Source organism: Pezoporus wallicus, unplaced genomic scaffold (assembly GCF_028554395.1).
Source record: "Pezoporus wallicus isolate ANWC-B61680 ecotype Strahan unplaced genomic scaffold, APGP_CSIRO_Pwel_v1 contig_227, whole genome shotgun sequence".
Lineage (NCBI taxonomy): Eukaryota > Metazoa > Chordata > Aves > Psittaciformes > Psittacidae > Pezoporus > Pezoporus wallicus.
Window position 1 is genome coordinate 4,445,287 of NW_026635704.1, and position 21,392 is coordinate 4,466,678.

Genomic DNA, 21,392 nt, shown 5'->3' on the forward strand with positions numbered 1-21,392 from the left:
TCCCTGTCCTCCATAAAACTCCTCCTTGTGAAACAGGGTAGCCTCAGCCTTCCTTTTGCTAGTTTTCCTTTATTTCAGTAAGATGTCCTACGTCACCAATACATGGATTTTGACACAGAAGCAGTTAGGACCACTGTAAATGTCATTTAGCCACTGAACCATACCAAGGCATTGAAAAATGGCACTGGAACAAGAAAGCCTGTCTTCTCTAGCTCCATGATGTACAGTGCATGTACACTGTGTGGTATGGCATGCGTCATGCTACCCTCTGGGTATTCACAAGAGTGGAGGGGTTCTGCTGATCGGACCATGGCATCCCTCAGCCCTGCAGGGCTGTAAGAAAGCATGGCCAGGCTTCCAAGGTGGTTATGCCCTCCAAGAGCATCAAAATGGAGAAACCAGGGATAACAGCAGGCTACTGTTTAGCAAGCAGTGTAAAAAATCCGGAGACATATATCCTGATCAGGACCCAAAAAGAAATTAAACATAATATATTAAAACAGATGTTTTATAGATGTAATTGCTTTTTAATAATTGAACTCAAGACAACACTATCACTCATACCAGTATAAAACCCTCCAAGCAGGACTCAGTTGCCCAATGTTAGAGCTCCTTGTTCTCAGTACAAGTGGCTCCTTAGTCTCAGAAACAAAATTAACTCTGTGGATTTCAAAATCCTGCCTGGAAAGAGATGTGAACAGGAAGACTGCAGAAAGAGTGAGGTATGTGCATGCAAATGTACAATCACAACAAACCCAGCTCAGCAGGCTTATGGATGCTGAATTAATGGCAAAATTGTATTTACATAAAACGTTGCAACCAACCTGTTAGAGAACACATAGAATTTTCTTCTGTGTTGGAACTACACGTTATTTTTAAATTTTTTTTAACTTTCCTGCCCTTTACTCCCAACAAGTCTGACTGTAGTCTCATTGCCAGTGGAATATCTGAAGGTGAACGATGCAGCTTTCTCTTTTTATTTGGTATTTTCACTGGGGTTCACTGGAATAAATGACACTTGGAAATATACTGAGGTTCTCATGGGCTAAATCCATCTTTATTCAGAAAGAAGATTTCCTGTATGCTGAGCTTGACAAGCATATTCCACTAAATAATTACTTTGATCCCACCCACATTCCAATACCACTGTGCATACTTTGTCTGACTTTCTTTATGAATCACCCAATAAAACTCACCCAGTTCAAGATATTATTGGCAATGCTACAGTCTAAGCACATTAAACCTCATTTTAAACAAAAACCTTTGAACCTGAAATGCTGCCAGTGCTTGAATCCAAGAAGTTGAAATCCAGACTGTAAAGCTTCTTAATACACCTCACCCCCTTCAACTTGTTCCCACAGTTAAAAAATATTACAGCTTACATTTGTGACACAACCAGGCACCCATGGTTCAAGCCCTATATGGTGGCAGAAAAAAAGAAAGAAAATGGTCATTTATATATCAAGTGAACAAAGTTGCTTTGGAAATTAACAGCCAGGAGTTGTTTTAGGACTGTAATTGCCCTTTCACATCTTAGGGAATTTAATTAAACAAAAGCACTATTTTTGAACCAGACAGCTTTTTAAACTTTTGATATTTGCTATGACAAACCATCTGCCCCTGTATATTGTCAGATTTCATAACTCATACTATGTCACCATCATCCTCGGAGATTATATGTGGGGTTTTATGTTTATCTGTATCCCCTCTAGTTTTCAGTACATTTATTTCAGATAAACACTTTGTTCTTTGGATTCCCTCCCAGTTCAATAGCTGAAAAGTTCTGTGTAGAAACCAGCCCATGTCAAGAACCATCATTCAGTTGTCCTCCTTATTTTGAGTAGCTTTTTAGCAGTTGTTTCCTGTTAATACAATCCTTGCTCATAGTCTGTAGATCATTTTCTAACACTGTAAATAAAACATTGAGTCTTTTAGACTATTCTCAGCCTGCATTTTTAAAAGAACAAAAATTTGAATTTCAATTATTTCTTCAGCAAACGGACCTCTGTTATATTTTGCATATATTTGTCTGTTTTCCAGATGTTGTGCCACTGTCTGTCCATACATCTGCTTCAGCTCAGTGTTACCTGAAATGTAATTACACTGCTGCTGATTGAGTTGGAGCACAAGCAGGATGAGTTCACATCTGCCGTCAAAAGACTGTACACCCATCTAAAGATGGATTCCTCCAAAGGTCTAAAACACACGTGTGTAGCTGACCCTGAAATTCTGTTTGCTTCCTACAAGAGCCAGGATTATCTAAACAAAGAGTTCTTAGGATGTAACCCCTTGACTTCTCCACCCCTCACATTTTTTTAGGATTGACAGGCCCTAGCAATCACACAGAACAGGATAACAAGCCATGTCCCAAAGCAATCATTCTCCTCACATGCATCCCACTGGCACATACTATGCTTCAGATCAGCAAAAAACAGCTTAGCTGCCTGCATAGGCAGGTGCCAACTTCTCCCTGACTAAATGGATTACAGTGGTGTTAGCTTAATAGGGTGGCCAAGAAGACTTTAGCCAGCTAGGATTCACACATGATGGGAAACAGTGTTACTCATGAATCTGACCTAAGTCCAATTCAAGTCTGAGAAAGGTCTGCAGACGGGCTGCCAGACCCCCCTTCTGCCAGGATTTGAGTTTTGTTTCGATTTTACTTAGGAAAAATGCGATGTGAGCATAAGAAAACACTAAAAAGTTTCAAAAACTGGTAAGAGTGCTGTACATGCAGCTTGCTGAAAAGAATTTGGGATGGAGGAGCAAGAGGATGGGGAGAGCTGGTGTTGTATTAATAAGAGAAAGGTTCATAGGAAGGGGCCAGCTGGTGGGATGTTAAACTGACGTTGGAGGACAACCACCAAAAGGAAGAGCAGGTTTGGTGGTAGTGATAATTCAGTCCCATTTGTCCCTCTGAGGTGTATTCTGGGATCTGAATAACTCATCTCTGATTCACAGGAAGAAGAGTGTGAGCTGATTGCTATGTGCCAATATCTAAGCAGACCTGGCGAGATGCAAATTTAAACTCAGTAGACCAGGAAATGAAGGAGTGAATAAATGCAAATATATTAATCTGAAAATCAGGTTAGGTATTACCAGATAGGGACTGGTTGGGTGGGGAAGGAGACTGTGTGGGCTGAGGAAAGGCTGGAAAACCTGGCTGACTCAAGGGCAGGTCTCTCAGGGAGGCAGGGTCTGGCCAGGCATACAACTTAGAGCTAGCACATAAGGAACCATGCTAGATTAGATTGCTACCTGTCATATATGTAATGGCATCAGACAGTGAAAAACAGTACAGAATTTCTTTTTTTTTTTTTCTTATGTTTTGATTTGCTATTTTCCATCTCAGGCTTCACACAGTATCAGGCACATTACAGAATCATAGAAGAGTTAGGGTTTTAAAGGACCTTAAGATCATCTAGTTCCAACCCCCCTGTCATGGGCAGGGACACATCACATTGAGCCATGTCACCCAAGACTCCATCCAACCTGGCCTTGAACACTGCTTCTCTTGTTCTCTGTTCCTTTACCCCATAAGATGAGATTAATGACATTTATTTCCTTAAAATGATCTGGAGGTCTAGGATGAAGGGTTGGGCATATCAGTATCCAACACGATAGCATCCCAGCTGTGCATATATGTGGTTGCTGTAATTTCTTGAAATAGCCCAAAATCAGTCTTTTCTCTCTGATTAATAAATAAATAATACATTCAACAGGCAATTCACTGAGGAAAAGATTCAGTTTGTGGTTGCCCAGTCTTTTTTCCTCCCAGTATGTTGGTGAGACACAAACCTCTGAGAACCAGGAAACCCAGAGGTGAGGTTCATTGGTATAACTGGAACTCTGCCTTGTTTGATCAGTGATTCAGTCTTCCTATAGAATACACATGACACATGATTCCTGAAGTACAACATCTCAAAGCTCCTCTACAGCTCTGATAAAGCAAAACCTACATCTAGGTGTGGGCCAGTAAATGAGGAATCTTGTACATACACTGCACTCAAACACTGAGACCCAGCTACGTGAAACAGCCTCTGATACATGATTCCTTTGTCCTCTTTCACTGTGAGCTTCAGCACCTGTGGGATGAAATACGTAGATTTTCACTTGCCTGTTATAAAGCTCAGCCCCCCCCCCCCCCCAGTCCCCCCCAGCATCTATGGCCGAAAAGGAGCTGGGGATATCACCACTGGTAGTGGTCTTGATCATAATATGAGGCACCAAGACTTCTCTCCTGATTTACGAGTCTCTTCCTTTTGCCCACACAGCTACTACTGCCATGCAACAGATTTGCTTGCAAACTAATGCCAAAAGCCAGTGTGAGCTCCAGGTGCAGCCTTAATGTTGCACCAGGATGCACCTCAGGTGGGCATTTCCTACTTTCCAGAGGTCTGAGCATCACTTGAACTTGCCACTGAATTTGTTGCTGTCATGGACTGATCTGAGGAACCCACAAGGAAAACTTAACTTTGTATTAACCAAGCTCTTTGTCAGCAAATTTAGGTGTTAATTTATTCACAGTTGGCATATTAATGTGTTTATAATCCTTCTGTGAGGCCTTCACTGGGAGCAGTGGCAGCTGGACTCTGATGTTAAGGTTCGCAGGTAGCCACCAGCTCAAACTCTTACCCAGGAAAGAGGAAAAATTAAATAAAACTGAGTGCTGCACAAGGGACTTTCACAACCACAAGGAACGTATCAAAAAACCCTCTGATATTTTTATTGGAAGGGAAAAAAAGAACAGGGAGAAAAGCAAAGAAAGGAGAGAAGGAAGGAAAGGGAATGCAGAAGAAAGATTTTATTATGAATACCTCTTTTTGGCAGAAACACTTTGCTATATTTTCAAATGCAAATCATCTGTGTCCCAGAGTTCAGTCCCCAGGTTTTCATATGTATCCATAGCTATTATAGGTCCCCCAGTGCTTGCATGTGTGTGTGTGTATGTATCTAAATTCATATATTTAGTCATCAGCCAATTCTGCTAAAGCACTCTGTAAAGAATAAAGAGGTGCTCTAAAAAGTAAAGAGTGTATAGTTTAACCTTAAAGCACAACATATACGTGCAGACAGGATCCTGGGGGTGGACAAGAAAACTATGAGTCAGTATTGCTCAAGAGGATAAGCAGTTGCCTTGGTGCACCAGCAGTCTAACCCCGATACATTTTTTAGTAAGCTTTACAGGAAAAAAGAGCTTTGCGGAGGAATCCGAAGGAGGATAGCAAGATGGTTGTGCAGATATTTATGGGATTCTCTTCCCACATACAAAGTGTAGCCTGGGAGAAATGCAAAGCTAGTTAATATGCAGACATTAAAAGCTGGCACTGCTGTCTGACCAGACTTGCGGCTTCACAGCAAAGGAGAGAAAATAGATAATAATAATAACAATATGCTACATAATAATATAACAAGATAATATGGGTGAGTTCCTGGGGCTGCAGGGTTTTTGAGCCTGAGGTTCTTTTACTTGGAATGGTTTTGACTGAAGATATGTCACTAATCCAACTACAGAACAACATGTTGCAAATATGTCTAGATGGATGTTGGGTATCTTGTGTCTAACTTGGTCACTTGTGCAGGTTTGAAAGGATTTATGTAGTACGTTATGTAAATACTATATGTCTTGCTGATTGCTATGGACTTTTTTCAGATACATCATGTAGACAGCAGTACAGGTGTCTTATCACGTGCAAAGGATCTTGCCAAGGAATCTTCCATTTATATCCTTCCATCCATAGCCTTGGCTTCCACCCTTCATAGTGTGTTTTTCCATGATACAGAGTGTGCAAATACGAGCTTATCTCTTTCTCAGGTTTTTTACTGCCTAGTGCCTGTAAGGGTACTCAAACTGACAATGAGAATTCCAGCACAAAATCTGCTAGAATCTTTTGGCAGGTGTTACATTACTTGCTCATTAAGAGACTCGTCTAATAAAGTGAGTCTGTTATGAATATTTTCTTTCATAATCAGTTATTTTAGAAAGGCAGTTCATCACACTGCCTGAGTCAGCATCTGTTCTACGCTTTAAAGGGTCTCTCGTCTGCTTTGCTTGTGACCAGTGGCAGGGAATCTGACCATCAACTTGACCTTTGGATCAGGCCATTAAGGAGCACCTGGGGATTTAGTGAGGCCCAGAAGTTTACAAATACCTTGGTACTTATTCATTAAGGGGATTTTGCATTGTGTGTTGGCATGAAGCCAAATAATATTTTTTCTTTTATGTTTTTTTTCCCATCTGTGTGCGTCACCATACGAGCCAAAGGTTTTGCCACAGAGTTTCTATCTACTCGCTTTTCCTGATGGCTGCTAGTGATGGTGCTGGGACCAACTGCCCCTGAGGAACAGTCTCATGTTCTATAGGTAAAGTAGCAAAAAAAAAAAAGCCATTCCTGAACAGTTGTAGTTGTCTTGTGAGGCTAAATCACCCCGATCCTTGTTATCTGTGCTATTTAAATACCACACAGTCCTGCCTACAGGGAAAGAGCTAACCACCACTTCAGAAGATCACATGCACATAGTAAGATCCAAAATTCATTTATATGAATTTATGTAAGCATGATCTCTTGCAATCATTTTCCCTTGCTTTATTTCATAAATACATAGAAATAACAAAATCCTAAATACCTAAGACCATTACATATGAGGCAATAATTAATTGATGATAATTAACACTTAATATACTTCTAAGAGCAGTAATTCTGGTGCATTTCAAATTATAAACCCAGTTGTCGTAGATATATCTCATTAAGGTTCCATTTCTCATTCTGATGATAATAATAATGGTTAAGGTAGCTTTGACCAAGGTAATCTATGGTTAGGGTGATTTGTGAGCTGAAAAAAGGAACCAACCCCCTTAATTCAGTAAAACCAAACCCATCACATTTTAGTCTATTGCTACTGAATTCAGAGGACATAAAACTAGGCCTTGATTGTGGTGAAAGATGCAGAGGGGAAAGAAGTGTTCCTGGAAATAACCTGTGCTAATAGAGATAATAAAAATGGAATCTTCAAGTACCCTTTTCTGGTCTAGCTCTATTGCTATTATAGCCAGCAATTTGTGATGTCAAGTATTTCCCCTCAATCTCCTCTTGAACTACCTTGGCAGAGAATAGCATAGTTCATATAACTTAGCTATGGTGAATTTATTTAATTTACTCAGATTTTGAGGTCATGTATCTGAATAAAAGCAAGCGTAGAATAATCAGTATCTAGTAGGCCCTAGTGAGTCATTTAAAGATTGAACATGTATGAAACAGGACAGAGCTTGTTTGTAGGATTGTAGGGAAAAGGATGTGTGCATTTTAAAAGAAGATTACACATTTTCAGCCAATATGGCAAGGAGAAGAAAATAACAATAAAGATTTCATCCTTGCCCAACTTACAAAATAAAAAGAACCGTATGTTAAAAAAGGAGTTTACAAGACATGCTTTTAAACATTCAGCTAAAACCAGAGCTACTGAAATTGTTTTTTTTTTTTAACTATGCAAAATTACTTATTTGACTTTTATGTGTCTTAACATCTTAATCAGTTATTACAGCAATAAAAATAAGACTCACATAAGACCAGTATCAGTAATACTGGTAATATATAATCAGTATAATAATAATAAACACATAATAATAATAATAATAAATAATCAGTAATACTGGTGCTACCCAGTAGCACCAGTATCAGTAATGGTCCTTTATCAAGTGCTCTGGGCATCAACTATTTAGAGCATTTGTTTTATCCAACACTTTAAATCTTCCAATTTACAGCAGAAAATCTATCAAAACAGTGATAAGGGCAACAACCCTCAGCACTGAACATAAGGTACAGCAAACAAAAGCAGAAGACGATGGCCATCTTTGTGTGTATGTACCCCTGAACTGAGTTGTTTTTAAAACAGAACTCACAAAAGTGGGGAACATGATGTGTTTTTAAAACACGGGTTCTCAGCTGCGAATACTCCGAGTTCACTGGAGGAGGGTGCTCTGGGCAAGGTGATGGTGCCGGCCTCTAAGGGGACCTTTCTCTCCAGGTGACCTCAAAAGGCCTGAAGCAAGGACTTCTGCGGCCTCATCGAGACCCTTCGAGTCTGGAAGCCACACCATGCAGCCTAAGGTGAGGCGGACCTGTGAGGAGCGGCCCCGCTGTGGGGTCCCTTCCCTCCGGCTGACCCCTCAACGCTCGAATAGGGCCGTTCGGGGCAGGGCCGTGATCACGGTGGTCCTTCCCTCAGCCCCGCTGCCCTCCCGCCCCTTGGCGGGCTGCAGAAAGGGTCCAGTGAAGAGATGGCGGATGGGGGCACGCCCGGTGAACGGGCTATGCCCCGGCAGTGGCCGGCCCCGCTGCCCGCGGACAGAGCCAGGCAGGGCGGCTCCGGGCGTGAGTCAGAGCGATGGGCGGGGAGGCGCGGCCGCCCCTACCAGCGAGCGAACGCTGCACCGCCGGGCGGAGGCGGGGGCAGCGTGTCCGGCCCAGACCCCTCCTCCCGCCTTCCCCCGCCCGCTCCCTCCCTCCTCCCTGCGCGACTCTCCCGGGGACTCGGGAGACGCTGCCGGGCCCGGGGCCTGGACCGCGCGGGACCTGTCCCCGTCCCTCCGCCTACACCGCTGCCCCCTTTGCCGCTCGGCCGCGGGTTAAATGTAGCCCAGCGCCCCACGGGGGCTGCAGCAAGATGGCGGGTAGGTAGCGCCCCCCTCCCCCTTTCCACACACGCCGCCTCCCCGGTGAGGCGCCAGCCCTCTTCTTCTCCCCCCTCCTCTCCCCCGACCCGGCTTCGGAAGCGCTCCCCGCCGCTGTCCGGCTCGGAGTGCGGGGGGCTCCGGGGCGGGGTCGGGTTGGGGGGGCGCAGCCTGGCGAGCCCGGTGGCGGTGGTGGCGGTGGCGGCGGCGGCGGGGGGCGGCCCCGCGGGCGGGCCGGGTTACGCGTGGTGGGGGCTGGCGGGGTCGGCGTTCCCTGCGCGTTGGCACATGGTGTGTCTCCCGCAGATCTGTCGCTGCTCCAGGAGGACCTGCAGGAGGAGATCGACGGATGTGAGTGGGGCCGGGGGGCGGCGGCGGTGTGGGGCGGCTTTCGGGCGAGGAAGTGGCTTCAGCGGGGAGCACCCACGGTGCATTGTGGGAGGCGGAGGAGGCCATGCTCCGCGCCGTTCGGTGCACATGACACGCACCCGGGCACGCGTGGGGCCGGCCGGGCTCCGCCGGGCTTTCCCCCAGGGCAGCGGCGGCGCGCAGCGGGGTGCGTTGGCCGGCGGGCGGGGTGGGGTGGGGCGGGCGGGCGGGCACGGGGGCTCCGTTAACGGCCGCCCCGCGGGGAGGTGTGGCAGCCTGCGGGCGGGCAGCCGGGCGGTGGCGTCCCCTCATGGCCTCCGCTTGGGGGGACGCCTCCGGGGAGGAGAAACCTGATGGGCCGGAGGATACAGCGCGTGGGTTACTCTATCCTTTTATAGCTATATGTGTATATGTGTGTATATTTTATGTGTATGTGTGTATCTGTGTCCGTGTGTCCCCTCCCCTCAGGCCCCCTGTTCCTGACCCTGATGGAGAGCTGTGTGTAAAAGAGTTAATGTCAGGGTGTGAATTGAAGAGTATGGCTCTGGTGCAGAATTACTAACTCAGGGGTATGAAGCCTGGCAGGGAAGGCTGTTAGATGTTACTCAGGTGGGAAGGCGTCTGTTGGTAACGTCAGTACTGAGGGAGCTCCTTGGAAGCAGAGGAGGATGAATTTTGGGCGGAAAGTGGAAAAAAATGGAGGCGGAGGCAGCTGGTGAAGCCGGTGGCTGCCTCCTCGCAGTCTGCCGGGGACGAACAGACCCCTTGTTTCCGTCTAAAGGTATTTGGTTTGCTGTGGTGTCTGCACCCTGGTCTGCTCCCCAGGGGGTGATTGCAGGAGGATAACCTTTTGTTTAATACCTTAGGTTTTTAGAGGAAAGTAATTTTAACTTTTCAAAATGTAACTGTTACGTCTTCTGTTCCAGTTTTGTCGTCTGACATTTGAAAGGCTTTTATCATGTGTTGTCTCACACAAACAAGGAGCCTTTCTGTAAGGCTTTATTTGTTTATTAATTCAGATTGATAGTGTAGCTCTTTGAAAACTGTGTGTGTGATTACAGGAGGACTTCTTCAGAAGCGACACTTCAAAAAGTGCATTCTTAAATTTCCACATAAATTATGATTTTTGTTGACTAAGGAGTTGAAGTAAGAAGTGATGTGTAGTCATTGGAGAGATGATTCTGAGTCCCTCAGTTCCTGATGGTGGTTTGGATGTTACGGTCTTGCCTTCAAAAATGAAGAAATAATATGTGTGGAGAGATACGACTCAGTCCAGATGAGAGCATCCTGAAGGCAGGTGCTATAGAAATGTAAAGATTTGAAACCTCATTAAAAGTTACTGAGATTTTGATGGAAGTAGATAAAAGTGAATAGCTCAGTACTTGTGCATGTTTTTTTAAGAGAAAAACCAGGAATCTATATGAATCAACATGTGCTGTCTGGACATAGTTCAGTCACACGATGTGTTCTGTGGTTCTGGATTTCATGTGATTTTTGTTCTTGTGGGGTGGGTGTGAGCTGGAGGAGAATCATACAGACCAGAGAGGCTGTACATATCTTGTCAAAAGCACTGCTTCTGTGCAGTGGTATTTTTTTGAAATAACAGTGTTTTGTACCCATGTACAACAGGTCTTAACGCAATTTATGGAAGCATTCCTAATTGATGCATTATTTGAGATTACAAATTCATGGTTGCATATAGGAAAAGGCTAATTTAAAAAAAAGGGGTTTTTTTTCCAGGCAATTTTTGCCTGAATCCCACCCTACAGAACCTCTCTGTTGTAAATATTTCAAATATTTATAGCTCTTCAGAGCAGTGGCATTGGACACTGATTCAGAGGTGTATTCCTGAAGCAGTAGAATGCCATTGTGAGAAAAGAATTATGAAGTGCTGGCAGCTTTTATGCATGTGTCATTTCTGCCAGCTGTGGTCTTGCTATTCGATGTGCTAAGCTATAGTTGGGGACAAACTAGGAAAAAGACATGCAGGCCTATCTGTAGTCATGGTAGTGTAATTTAGGAGGAGAAATTAGGTAAATGTAAAATTATATGAATTACAAGAAAAGACTGAGATAGGATCAATTGATCGGCTATTTTGAAAAGTGAAATAAGTAATAAATAATAAATCTTTGGCCTTTTTAATTGACGTGGTATCAAGAAGTAGGAAAACATCCATGAGGTACATTGGAGAAACCAGGAGTGATTAAGATGGGATGCATGTGTAAAGATCTGGATTGGACATCTGAAGCTGGGTCTCTGATTTGGCATATGGATTAGGATGTTTTACTAGATCAGGCATTCCTTTGCAGCTTATCAGCGAGTCCAGGTTTGATTCTGAATCACAAATTATTAGGTTTTTTTTTTTATTTTTTATAATGACAGTCTACAATGTGGTTCACTTTTCTAATACAATAAATGTACAAAAGAAAATGGAAGAATTACTAAGGTGAATAAGATACTTTTTATTGGTTGTGTTCTAAAGCAGCAGGAGAAAGTTTTGGGAGTTGAGCAAACAGCAATGTATGGTTGCTGCTAAAAGTCATGAACCAAGCGTCTATGTATCTTTTTAGAAATGCAGAGTTAAGAGCAGCTGTTGAATGGTCTTTGTCTTTAAGGTGTCTGGAATTAAGTATTTTACTGGAAAGTTGGAGTTTAGTCAACAACTTGTACAGCTGTACAATTTGTGCCTCTCATTTGGTGTGCCAGCTCACTGGATTCCAATTAACCTGAAATACAAAACAGTAAATTAAATCTTTGGATTATCATTTTAATAATTGCTTGTAAAAGAAAGTTTACCATTTCCCAAAGAGAACTTGATAAATATTTAGGTAAAGAGAAACATTTCTAGATTTCAACAGGGAGTAGTAAATCTGCTTTTGGAGGAGTGGGAGATCTTCAGAATATATGCTATGGAAGGCATCTGTTTGAAAGTTGCCTTTTGTTTATTTGTTTAAGAGGTCAGAGATTTAACAGGAGGTTTTATAAGAAAGGCTTTTAGAGAGTGGTTGATAAACCAGCTGGATTGACTTTTAAATAATTAATTTCAGCTTTGGTTTGCATTTCTATTTTAAAAGCTTCATATTATTTTCTACTCTTGGTTGCTTGGTAACCAGTGAAATCTCTGATTTTTTTTTTTCTTAAATTTATATTTTTTTGAAGGTGAATGCATACTTTACACCTGATGGTACATGACACTGATGACGAAGTAGTTACATAGGGTATTTCAGTACTTATATTTTACTTCATATTTTGCTTCTGTAGAGGTAGCTCCTGATGATTAAGGCTGCGATAATAGTTAAAGAAATTCTGGTTCTCTTGATTTCAGCCACTTCTTGCTTGGTAGTTTGAAGTAAAAAAAAAAAAAAAAAGACAAAAAAATCAGTGACTGTATGTATCCTGGCTGAACATACAGAAGGTTATAAGGAAATTTGATTCCTAAATGTAAGTTCTTATCGTGAAAAGCGACTTTGTTATTGACTCTAACACCCCCCCCCCCCCAATAAGGAACATATCGTGTTTCATTTGTGTGACCCTAACAAGAATCTTTGTGTGATACCCACTAAGGCAGAAACTCACACCCTAAAGGCAATAGGGTGAAAATTCAAAGTGAAAGCCTGCAGAAGACTCCCCATCCCATCTGGCTTTTATAAGGTTGCAAAATTGAGATAGCAATTCAATGTCAGCTGCATAGTTACTCATAAAACTGCTTGGACTATTGACTTCCTTGATTCTTTGTCTGAGATCTTGCACAGTATATGAAAAGAAGTCAGGGAAAAATTGGCTTTTGTTCAAATCTTTTTGTGCATACAAAACCCAAATGAAATAATGTAACCGTGTAAGCTATGTATAGAAGAGAAAATAAGCAACAAAAGTGATTGAAAAGCAAACACATGGGGCTGTAGAATTACATACTGCTGATGATAAATAAAATGTTCTTTATGACTCTTCCTAGATAGTTTGTGTTCCTCTCTGCTCTCCCCCTGGATCTTTCTGAAGGTTGATCAGTACAGATAGATGAAATCAATGTACCATGATGCTGACTTCTTTCAGTCTGTCCATTGATGTGTGCAGGATGTGTATTCTGGAAAATAGATCCATCTGTAATTAGAATTCAGATTGGGGGGAAAAAAGGGTAGCTTTATTTAACTTGGGATTTTAATTGTGATTTAAGTCAGGCGAGAAAAGAAATTTTAATCTAATGACTGGTTTTACTATTTTGCATGTATGTTTTTTGAAAAGATGTTTGTTATTGATAACCAACAGCTCCATTTACATACAACTTTTGAACTTTTGATAGTCGCTAGTACTATATGCGTGCTTTGGTTACATAGTTTCAGATTCTGAAGCTTCACCTTATGTCATGTTGAGAAATGGTGAGTGATAGCTACCTTTTTCTATACAATTAGACTAAAAATGCAGAAAATTATGTTTTAATATCTAAGCATAGTTTAGACAGTGCTGGTTTAGATGTGTTAAAGTTTTTATAGAGATGGTCACATCTGTAAACTTCTTTTCTTTGGCATAAGAGTTTAACAGTATGATAGATTGTAGATTTAAAATAGTATTTACAATTGGCAAATCTAGTGTGAATGTTTGGATTTTACTAGTGGATTAGACAGTTCTAAAAATAATAATAATGATAGTGAAACTAGTAGTTATGACCTAACATACCACTGGTTTTAGTATAGAGTTCTTTTTGATTGGTTGGAAAGGGAAGACAGATCTTTCTAGCCTCCCCTCCCCTTTGTGAGTGAACTAGTTATCTAACTGAGCTGAAGAAAAAACTCTGTGCATCTGCAGATGTCAGAAGCTGGTTTTTCATTGAGGTGTTCCTTTTCCAGGTGATCAGCAAATCATCTGGCATTAGCAGTGAGTTTGTGTTGGTTGAATGCTTTTAGTTAAATTACTCTTAAGACTTTGGGTAGCACACAGGTTTCTTCCCAAATAGAAGCTAATTTCAATTAATTTTATTTTCATTAATGATACTTAAAAGTCAAAAAAATGTTTTTTTTGTTCTTTTTAAAATAAAATCAGTCGTATTTCCCTGTGGTGTCAAATCACAATCACAGCTTGATGCTTTGTTGTAGTTCTTACTCTCTTGCAGCGAATTACATTGGCATAACATGCATTCATTATGTTAAAATTCATCTCAACCTTTCCCATAGCTGTACATAGTAATATCAGAAGCTTTTGCATTGTGGTTCCTTTGTTCCTTTGCCACAGAATAAGAATTAGCAAATTTTGTTACGCTGTTAGTTCTTATGTGTAGACTGCAAGTCATGTCACTTCTTAGGCTTAATTCCAGCTTTGATTATAGCTAGATTTCCAACATAATGTTCCAGTGCTGTGTTGCAGTACTGACCTTTTGGTCGCATCAGAGTCTTCGCTCTGGTGAAAGAGTGCTGGAATAGTTTGAATTACTGGGTTGGTATTTCAGTCATCTGCAATCTTGAATGTCTGCATTGCAAAAAGCAATAAATTAATGGCGGACTTTCTCTAGTGCTTAGAATGAGTTCTCTTGTGGGACTGAGATTCTGTTCCATCAGGAATCTAGTAACAGTTTTTTAATGCTAATGTGACATACTTGTTAAATACCTCTTTCCCCTGGAGATGAGGTTTTCATTCTCCTGACTCTTCATTTCTTTGTCTTTTAATGTGGTGATTGACCTTCATAGAAACTGTGAGACTCAGGTGGACAGCTGTGTCCCCATGGAATTTTGGTTTCAGCAGTCTCAGGTGGGTAATGAATAGTTAGTCACTTTCTTGAACAATCTCTTAGGATCCTAGAGAGGAGCTATTGTGAGGAAAGGTTTGTGCTTGATTTGATACAGGCTAATGAACCTTCTTCATGCAGCTGCACGTTTTCTCCATTACATATAGCAGAGGATTGAAGAACAGGTAATTTTCTAGGCTTTGAGCTTCCCAAGGCCAGTAGCATCTTTTCTGATGTGGAAATAGTGCTTTTTGCCAGCTGCCTTTTAAGCTCCTGTCTCTGGCAGGGCTCCTCGATTAAGGCTGCAACCTCTTATTTATTTATTTTGTTTGTCATCTTCTGATTTATCTCCTGGGGCTTCAGGTATTCTCCTCCCTTTTTCTTCCTCTTGGAGGGAAAAAAAAAGAAAAAGAAAGGAGTGAAAGAGGCAGGAAGGAGCTGGAAGTTTCCAAAATCTTGAGTGCTTAAGATAAGAGTGAAACCATGGTGTTTGTGCAGTTCTTTCTGATTGCTGACCTGTTGTGGAGGTGGCAGGCGGGAGCATGTTGAAGATAAAATGCCTTTCTTTACTGTGTGTGTCTTTTCCCTACATGAGGGCAGGAGGCTTTCATTGTAGGAGAAGTAGCTGCAAGAGATGACTTGTGACAGAACTGGATGAAAGGATAGGTTCTGCTTTGAGAGCTAAAGTAACAATTCCCTCTTTGGAAGAGAGAGGCGGGAACAGCTGCCCCTAAAGGAACCCAGAACATCAGGGCTTCTTTACTTTAGAAGGTATAGCATAAGAAAAAATAATGTGGTTTCATGTGGTGTGGGAGGGATGCTGCAGTTTTTTCTGGCAGTATGGTGTTAAAACCCTGTTCAGGATGTAGGTTGAACAAAATGTCAAAATATGTTTGTGAAGGATGTTCATTTGCAACAGCAAGACAACTGCACTGAGAGTTCAGAGTACTGGTTTGCTAGGGTGTTTTTGAAAGGTATCCTGGTTTCAGCTGGCATAGAGTCAATTTTCTTCCTAGTAGCTGGTGCAGTGATGAGTTTTTGGCATTCTTCTAAGACTAAAGCCAGATAGCCCACTGATGTTTTAGGTGTTGCTGAGAAGTTACCCCGATTAAAGACTTTTCACTCTCTCATGCTCTGCCAGTGAGGAAGGGCACAAGAAACCAGGAGGAAGCAGAGACAGGACAGCAGGCCTGAACAAGCCAAAAGGATATCCCATACCGTAGAGCATCATACCCAGACTATAAGCTGGGGGGGGTGTTGGCTGGAAGGGGTGATTGCTGCCTGAGGATGGGCTGGGTGCCGTTCAGCAGGTGGTGAGCAGTTGTATATCACTTGCTTATTTCTTCCTATCTCTCTTTCCTATTTTTATTATTTTAATAATACTATATTTTACTTTGATTTCCATTATTAAACTGTTCTTATTTCAGTGTATGGGAATTTCTTATTTTATGTTTTTTTCTGATTCTCCTCCTTATCGCACTGGGGAGTGGGGGAGCTAGCAGGCACCTGTAGGTAACAGTACAACAAATGCACACTATTCTGCAGTATGAATTCCACAAAAGCTAAATATACTAATGTATAAGTGGCATTGTATATGAGCGATAATGCAGACTGCTGGTGCATTGTTCTCTGGTAAACAAGCTTGCTTAGGTGTTTTCTCGTATTGTTGCCATAGTGCCTGAACAGTTCCCAAATCTTTGAATGGAAGAGACCACCTTTTCCTTCCCCTTTAGCCTACAGGAGGAATAGCTTGATTAGTCCATAGGGATACATGCTTGTGTAAATTTGCTTTTATGTATGTTTTATTAGAGAAAACTACTTTAAATAACATTGAAATTGACACTCATGACTGTTCCTTTTCCTGAATTAATCTGCTGCATTCTGTACTGCTTAGTCTTCTCCCATAGACCACTTTTACATTTTATACTGAGCATGGACAGGAGAAAGCATGGGGAGTTGCAGAAGGAAGAAAAGCGTGAAGAGTTACAGAAGGAATTTCCGCCTCTGAATGCTCAGGAAACACAAAGGCTTATCCCATCCAGAGTTTTGAATGCTGTCAAACAACACCTCAAGGGCATTGTCTGGGTTTTAACTGGAGAGAGGAGAAGTACACTTAGGAAGTTCAAAGTGATTTATATTGGAAGGCCACATTTTGTAGATTATGGACGTACTGGTCATAGAACTTGTCTTCTCCTGCAGCATTTAGCTGAAGTAAGTTTATTTCAGTTACTGTGATTGAACTAGTCAAAGTAACTGTACAGTAGAGCAACACTTGATTCAAGTGGAGCAGTTCAGTTAGTAGCTGATGTGTCATAACTCATGGTGTCACATCAGTGTTGTGTCCTGTGTACATGATCTCCCTGGTCCTACCATGACAGGACATCTTGGTTGAAGAAGAAGTGGGATTCTCTTTGTAGTGCTGCAGAATTCTCAGTCAGTCACAAACCGCTAGTCAGCAGTGCTTTGCAGGGAGAGGATGGATACCTTTCTTTGACTGTGAGGAACTCATAGAGGAGAAAAAAAGTACTTTAGATGGAACTTCGTGCTCACAATAGCTGACTTGCTTCACTCCGGCCTCACTCCACCACTCTTAATTGTATGCAGTTGTTAGGAAGGGGTAAAGGACAGCCCCTTAAATAGCAAGGGACTTGAGTACCGTGGTGATGGGTGTGACATGTTACCAACAGGAAATAGGCAGACAAAATGTAAACTGTTTATTGTTTTCACTGGTAGCTTGGATGTCGTTCTCTTTGTTTGAATTTCCTCTGGCCAGCCTTTGTTGCAGGTCAAACTGTTGAAGGTACATTCCACTGTTGTACAAATAAATGACTAGTGAGCAATAGGCGATAGAACTATTCCTTTGTTTTAGAGCAAGTCAGGATTTTCAGTGCTGTTTGTGTATGCCTGGAAAGACAAGCTTGTCTGTAGCCACACCTGTCCTTGTTGCGTGGAGAATTTTGTGTCACCCCTTGTTTCCTCTGATGTTTGCTGAGAAATGCAGCACCTTCGTTATGCTTGATAACTGTCTTTTACCGAAGGTCTTTGCGAAATGAAAATAGTCTGTTAGTCTACTGGATCTTTTAAATTTGCTGTGCCATATTTGCATAAGTCCTGTGTGTAAACAGTTGCTGATTTTGATGGCTGTGTCTTTCTTTCGTCTGCTGGATGCTCTCTCTGCAAGCCTGTACCAAAGATCTGTTTTGAAGCGTTTGCTCTGTGCTTCAAGCTGTTGGCAAGCTCTGCTATGAAAGTGCTACATAGAGGCTAATGTGGTAAGCCTTGCTACTACCACAGCAGCTTTGCATCAGAGCTGCTTTGCATTTCCCCCTTCTTGTCTTCTTCCTTGCTTCTCCCTCTCTCCTCCTTCAGTCCCACCCCCAAACCTTATCCCACCGGATCTGGAGTGGAGGCAAAGTCTGTGCATACAGGTGTGGTAACTTCACATTCGTAAGAGGCTCAAGGTACATAGTGCTCTATACTCGAAGGGGAAATTTAGGGAGAGATAGAGAAAGGGAAGTGTGGTTCTTTTTCTGCTAGTATGGTGAGCAGATGAAAATCTGTTATCAGTTGCAGATCCCTTTTATGCTTTTGTGCACCTATTTTGTAATTTTGCTGAGTAAAACCATACCTTGTTCAAATTTGTATTTTTCTCTGAAAACATTTGCAATATTGGGGTGAGCTTGTTACCTCATTTGCATTTTCAGTCTCAGACTACAGGAGTCAAAGAGAGATAATAGATTTTAAGTGTTTCTTGGAAAAATTGGCTCCCGGTTTCCGACAGTGGGATCTGAGATCACCAGTGATACCTGGGTCAAGCAGGCAGGGTGGTGGAATTCAGCATGACAAATGCTTTTTGTAATACTTGTGTTAACTGTCATCGCAATAGTCCTTGGTTAATGTTACTGAAGCAGTGCAGTAAATTTGTGTTAGCAGATGAAGGTGAAGTAGTGTGACTGACACTTTGGTCTGTGATGTCACTATGGAAGCAGGCTGGAATATAGTGTAGTGTGAGAGGGTAAGAGTAATGCATTACTGTGGACAAATACAGGTATTTAGCTTCCATGCTAAATGTGGTGGATTTCTTTGTAGAACATTGATGGAAAACAATATTTTTTATAGAAAATAACATGGGAAAGAATTTATTTAAAATATTGAAGTACTGAGAGAAACTTGCTCCTGTTATTTTGTAATTTGACTACCTATTATGTAGGTAGGGCTTTATTCTAAATGCTGGTAGGACTTCTATTTTTGCTTTACAGTTAAACAGAAAAAATATTTGCTTGAACAGCAGAACAGAACTAAGTCCTTTCTGCATGTAAGTGATGTATTAACCTGAACGTTCTTGTAGTTACAATTGATACAGAACATAATAAATAGCCTCTACTGCAGTTGAAGAAAAATTAATCCATTTTACTGGAGATGTTTGTAGCAACTGCCATACAGACTTCTTAATAGATCTTCAGAATGCTTTGGGAATTCAGAAAATAAAATGAGGATGGTAATATTAGATGGAAATCCTGAACATTTAAAATTGTTTGTTGCTCACCTTCTAGAAATGAATATTGCTCATTTTTAGAATATATTTTGTCTTGTTACCGAGTGCCCATGTCAAAATGATGGATATGTTTTTGCCATGGAGCCCATAGCAAATACAGAAGAATAAAAATAATATATGTAGGCCTTGCTACTGAACAGTCTGTGGCAAGAAATTGTTCATGCAGTATTAAATAAAAGAAAAATAATAATTATTTTTTCAATCATGATGATGTCCAGCTATCTGTAAAAGACACAATATGATCGAAATCTTTGTTAAAGATATTATAAAGATATGTAGTAGAAAAATGGGCTTACTTGGAAGTTGGTGTATTGGCTATGGTTTTATAGGGGACTGAGTTTTAAATGGATTTCTGTTTTGTTGTTACATGCTTGCCAGCCAAGCTTGTCAGTGGTTGACTAATCTCCTCTAAACATAGTCTGTCCCAGCAAGATTGTATGGTCCAAGCTGGTTAATAATTGTGGCAAGTAATTGTTGTAACCTTGCCATAAAACAGAACTCAAGGGAAACAGGAGAACTTAAAGCGAGGGGGTGTTAATACATTCTTTGTATAGTACAGACTAGATGCAGGATAGATGAGCCTGAATAGTTTCTATCATGAGCTGTCAAACAAATGATTGGACAGGAAAATGAAGATATAGAAAGAAAGAGGTTTACTTGGGTTGTGTCATACAGCAGGTAAGTGACAGATACTGAAACAAAGTCGTGCTTATCTTGTTATCTGATGCTGCCTTGTGTTCAGTGGTAGTAGTGTAGAATTTTGAATAGGAGTTTGCAAACTACTTATTTTAGACAAATGCATTTACGCATTTTGCTCTGCTTTGGTGCTTATGTGGACTGAAAATAGGGGCACTGTGATTGCTTTTCACACTTGTCCAGTTACTGTTCCTCACCACTAGTGACTTTAAGCTGCTGGGATAAGGTGTTAACTTCTAATTTCTGAGATCTGTTTCTTTGGCATGCTGGTGTGAACATGTAAGACCAGATTGAAGAGTACTTAGGTTCTTCACTTGCATTAGTTTTCAGTGCTGTCTTGTAGCTCAGATGCCTTCTGACCATTTGGTCTGGACTTTCTGTACTGGTTTGAAAAAGTGGAAAAATTAAGAAAAGTGACCTATAGTATTTTCTGCAGCAGGAAAGTAACACGTGGCCCTGTTGCCTGGTCTACATTCCGAAGTGAGAATGAACCTGTTCTTCATTTGAACTAGCCAAGGCTTGTATTGGCTAGGACAGAGTTAAATTTCTTCATAGTAGCGTGTATGGTGCTGTGTTTTGGATTTGTGCTGAAACTAGTGTTGATAACACAAGGATGTTTTAGTTACTGCTGAGCAGTGCTTACACAGTGTCAAGGCCTTTTCTATTCCTGCTTCTCACACTGCCCTGCCAGCAGTAGGTTGGAGGTGCACAACTCTCTCCCAGCCAAAACCAGTACATTTGTGTTCAGGGTATTTTTTGTATTGGTAAAATTTACGAAAGGTCCTGTGGCACCTGGCCAAGTGCTCAAAGTTGGGTGTAAAGCAGTGGAAGGCTGCAGAGGCAATATTTAACAGACTTTTTGATAACTTTTTTGGAATAACCTTCCCAGTGTAGAGAATGTCAAAGCAGGCAAGTCAAAGACAAACATCAACTTGAGGAGCTTTGTTATTCTACTGGACTGATGTCTCTTTTCACTTGGATTCGTGTCTTCATGTTCCAGGTGAAAATGAATATGTAAGATAACTGTAATGCTAATAGAACTATAAACTGTTTGCTAACTGATTGATTTATTTTTATCACCCCTTTCTTCCCTGTTGGTATTAAGTGTTGCATTTATCAGAATGCTGCCATTTGAATGATCTCTTTTGTGACTATGAGCTGAGATGCTGGAATATTTAATAAATGTTGCCCAGCATCAGTAGCAGAGGCATGTCAAGACCAGTTTAGTGCTAAACTTAATTCTACAATGCACAAACACAGCAGAGTCAAATGCAGACACCTCACTTTCTGTCTGAACTAGTAGGAGACATCCATCAGATAAAAATATGAGCAGCTGCTTTCAGTTTATCATTGATATTTTCATCTGATATAGAGTGGATTTAGCAGTT

General features: G+C 41.4%; 1 protein-coding gene across 9 annotated transcripts in view; it reads left to right on the forward strand.

Annotated features, from left to right (window-relative positions):
* Positions 1–8,334: 8,334 nt before the first annotated feature.
* Positions 8,335–21,392, forward strand: part of PPP4R1 (protein phosphatase 4 regulatory subunit 1) — a 61,001-nt gene continuing 47,943 nt past the window's right edge. For 2 of the 9 annotated variants that reach the window (XM_057397462.1, XM_057397463.1), the window contains exons 1-2: positions 8,335–8,671; positions 8,978–9,022. In XM_057397462.1, the coding sequence (XP_057253445.1) occupies positions 8,386–8,671; positions 8,978–9,022 (331 nt within the window). In that variant the 5' untranslated portion in view covers positions 8,335–8,385. The other 7 variants (XM_057397470.1, XM_057397469.1, XM_057397471.1 and 4 more) reach the window with 7 other exon arrangements.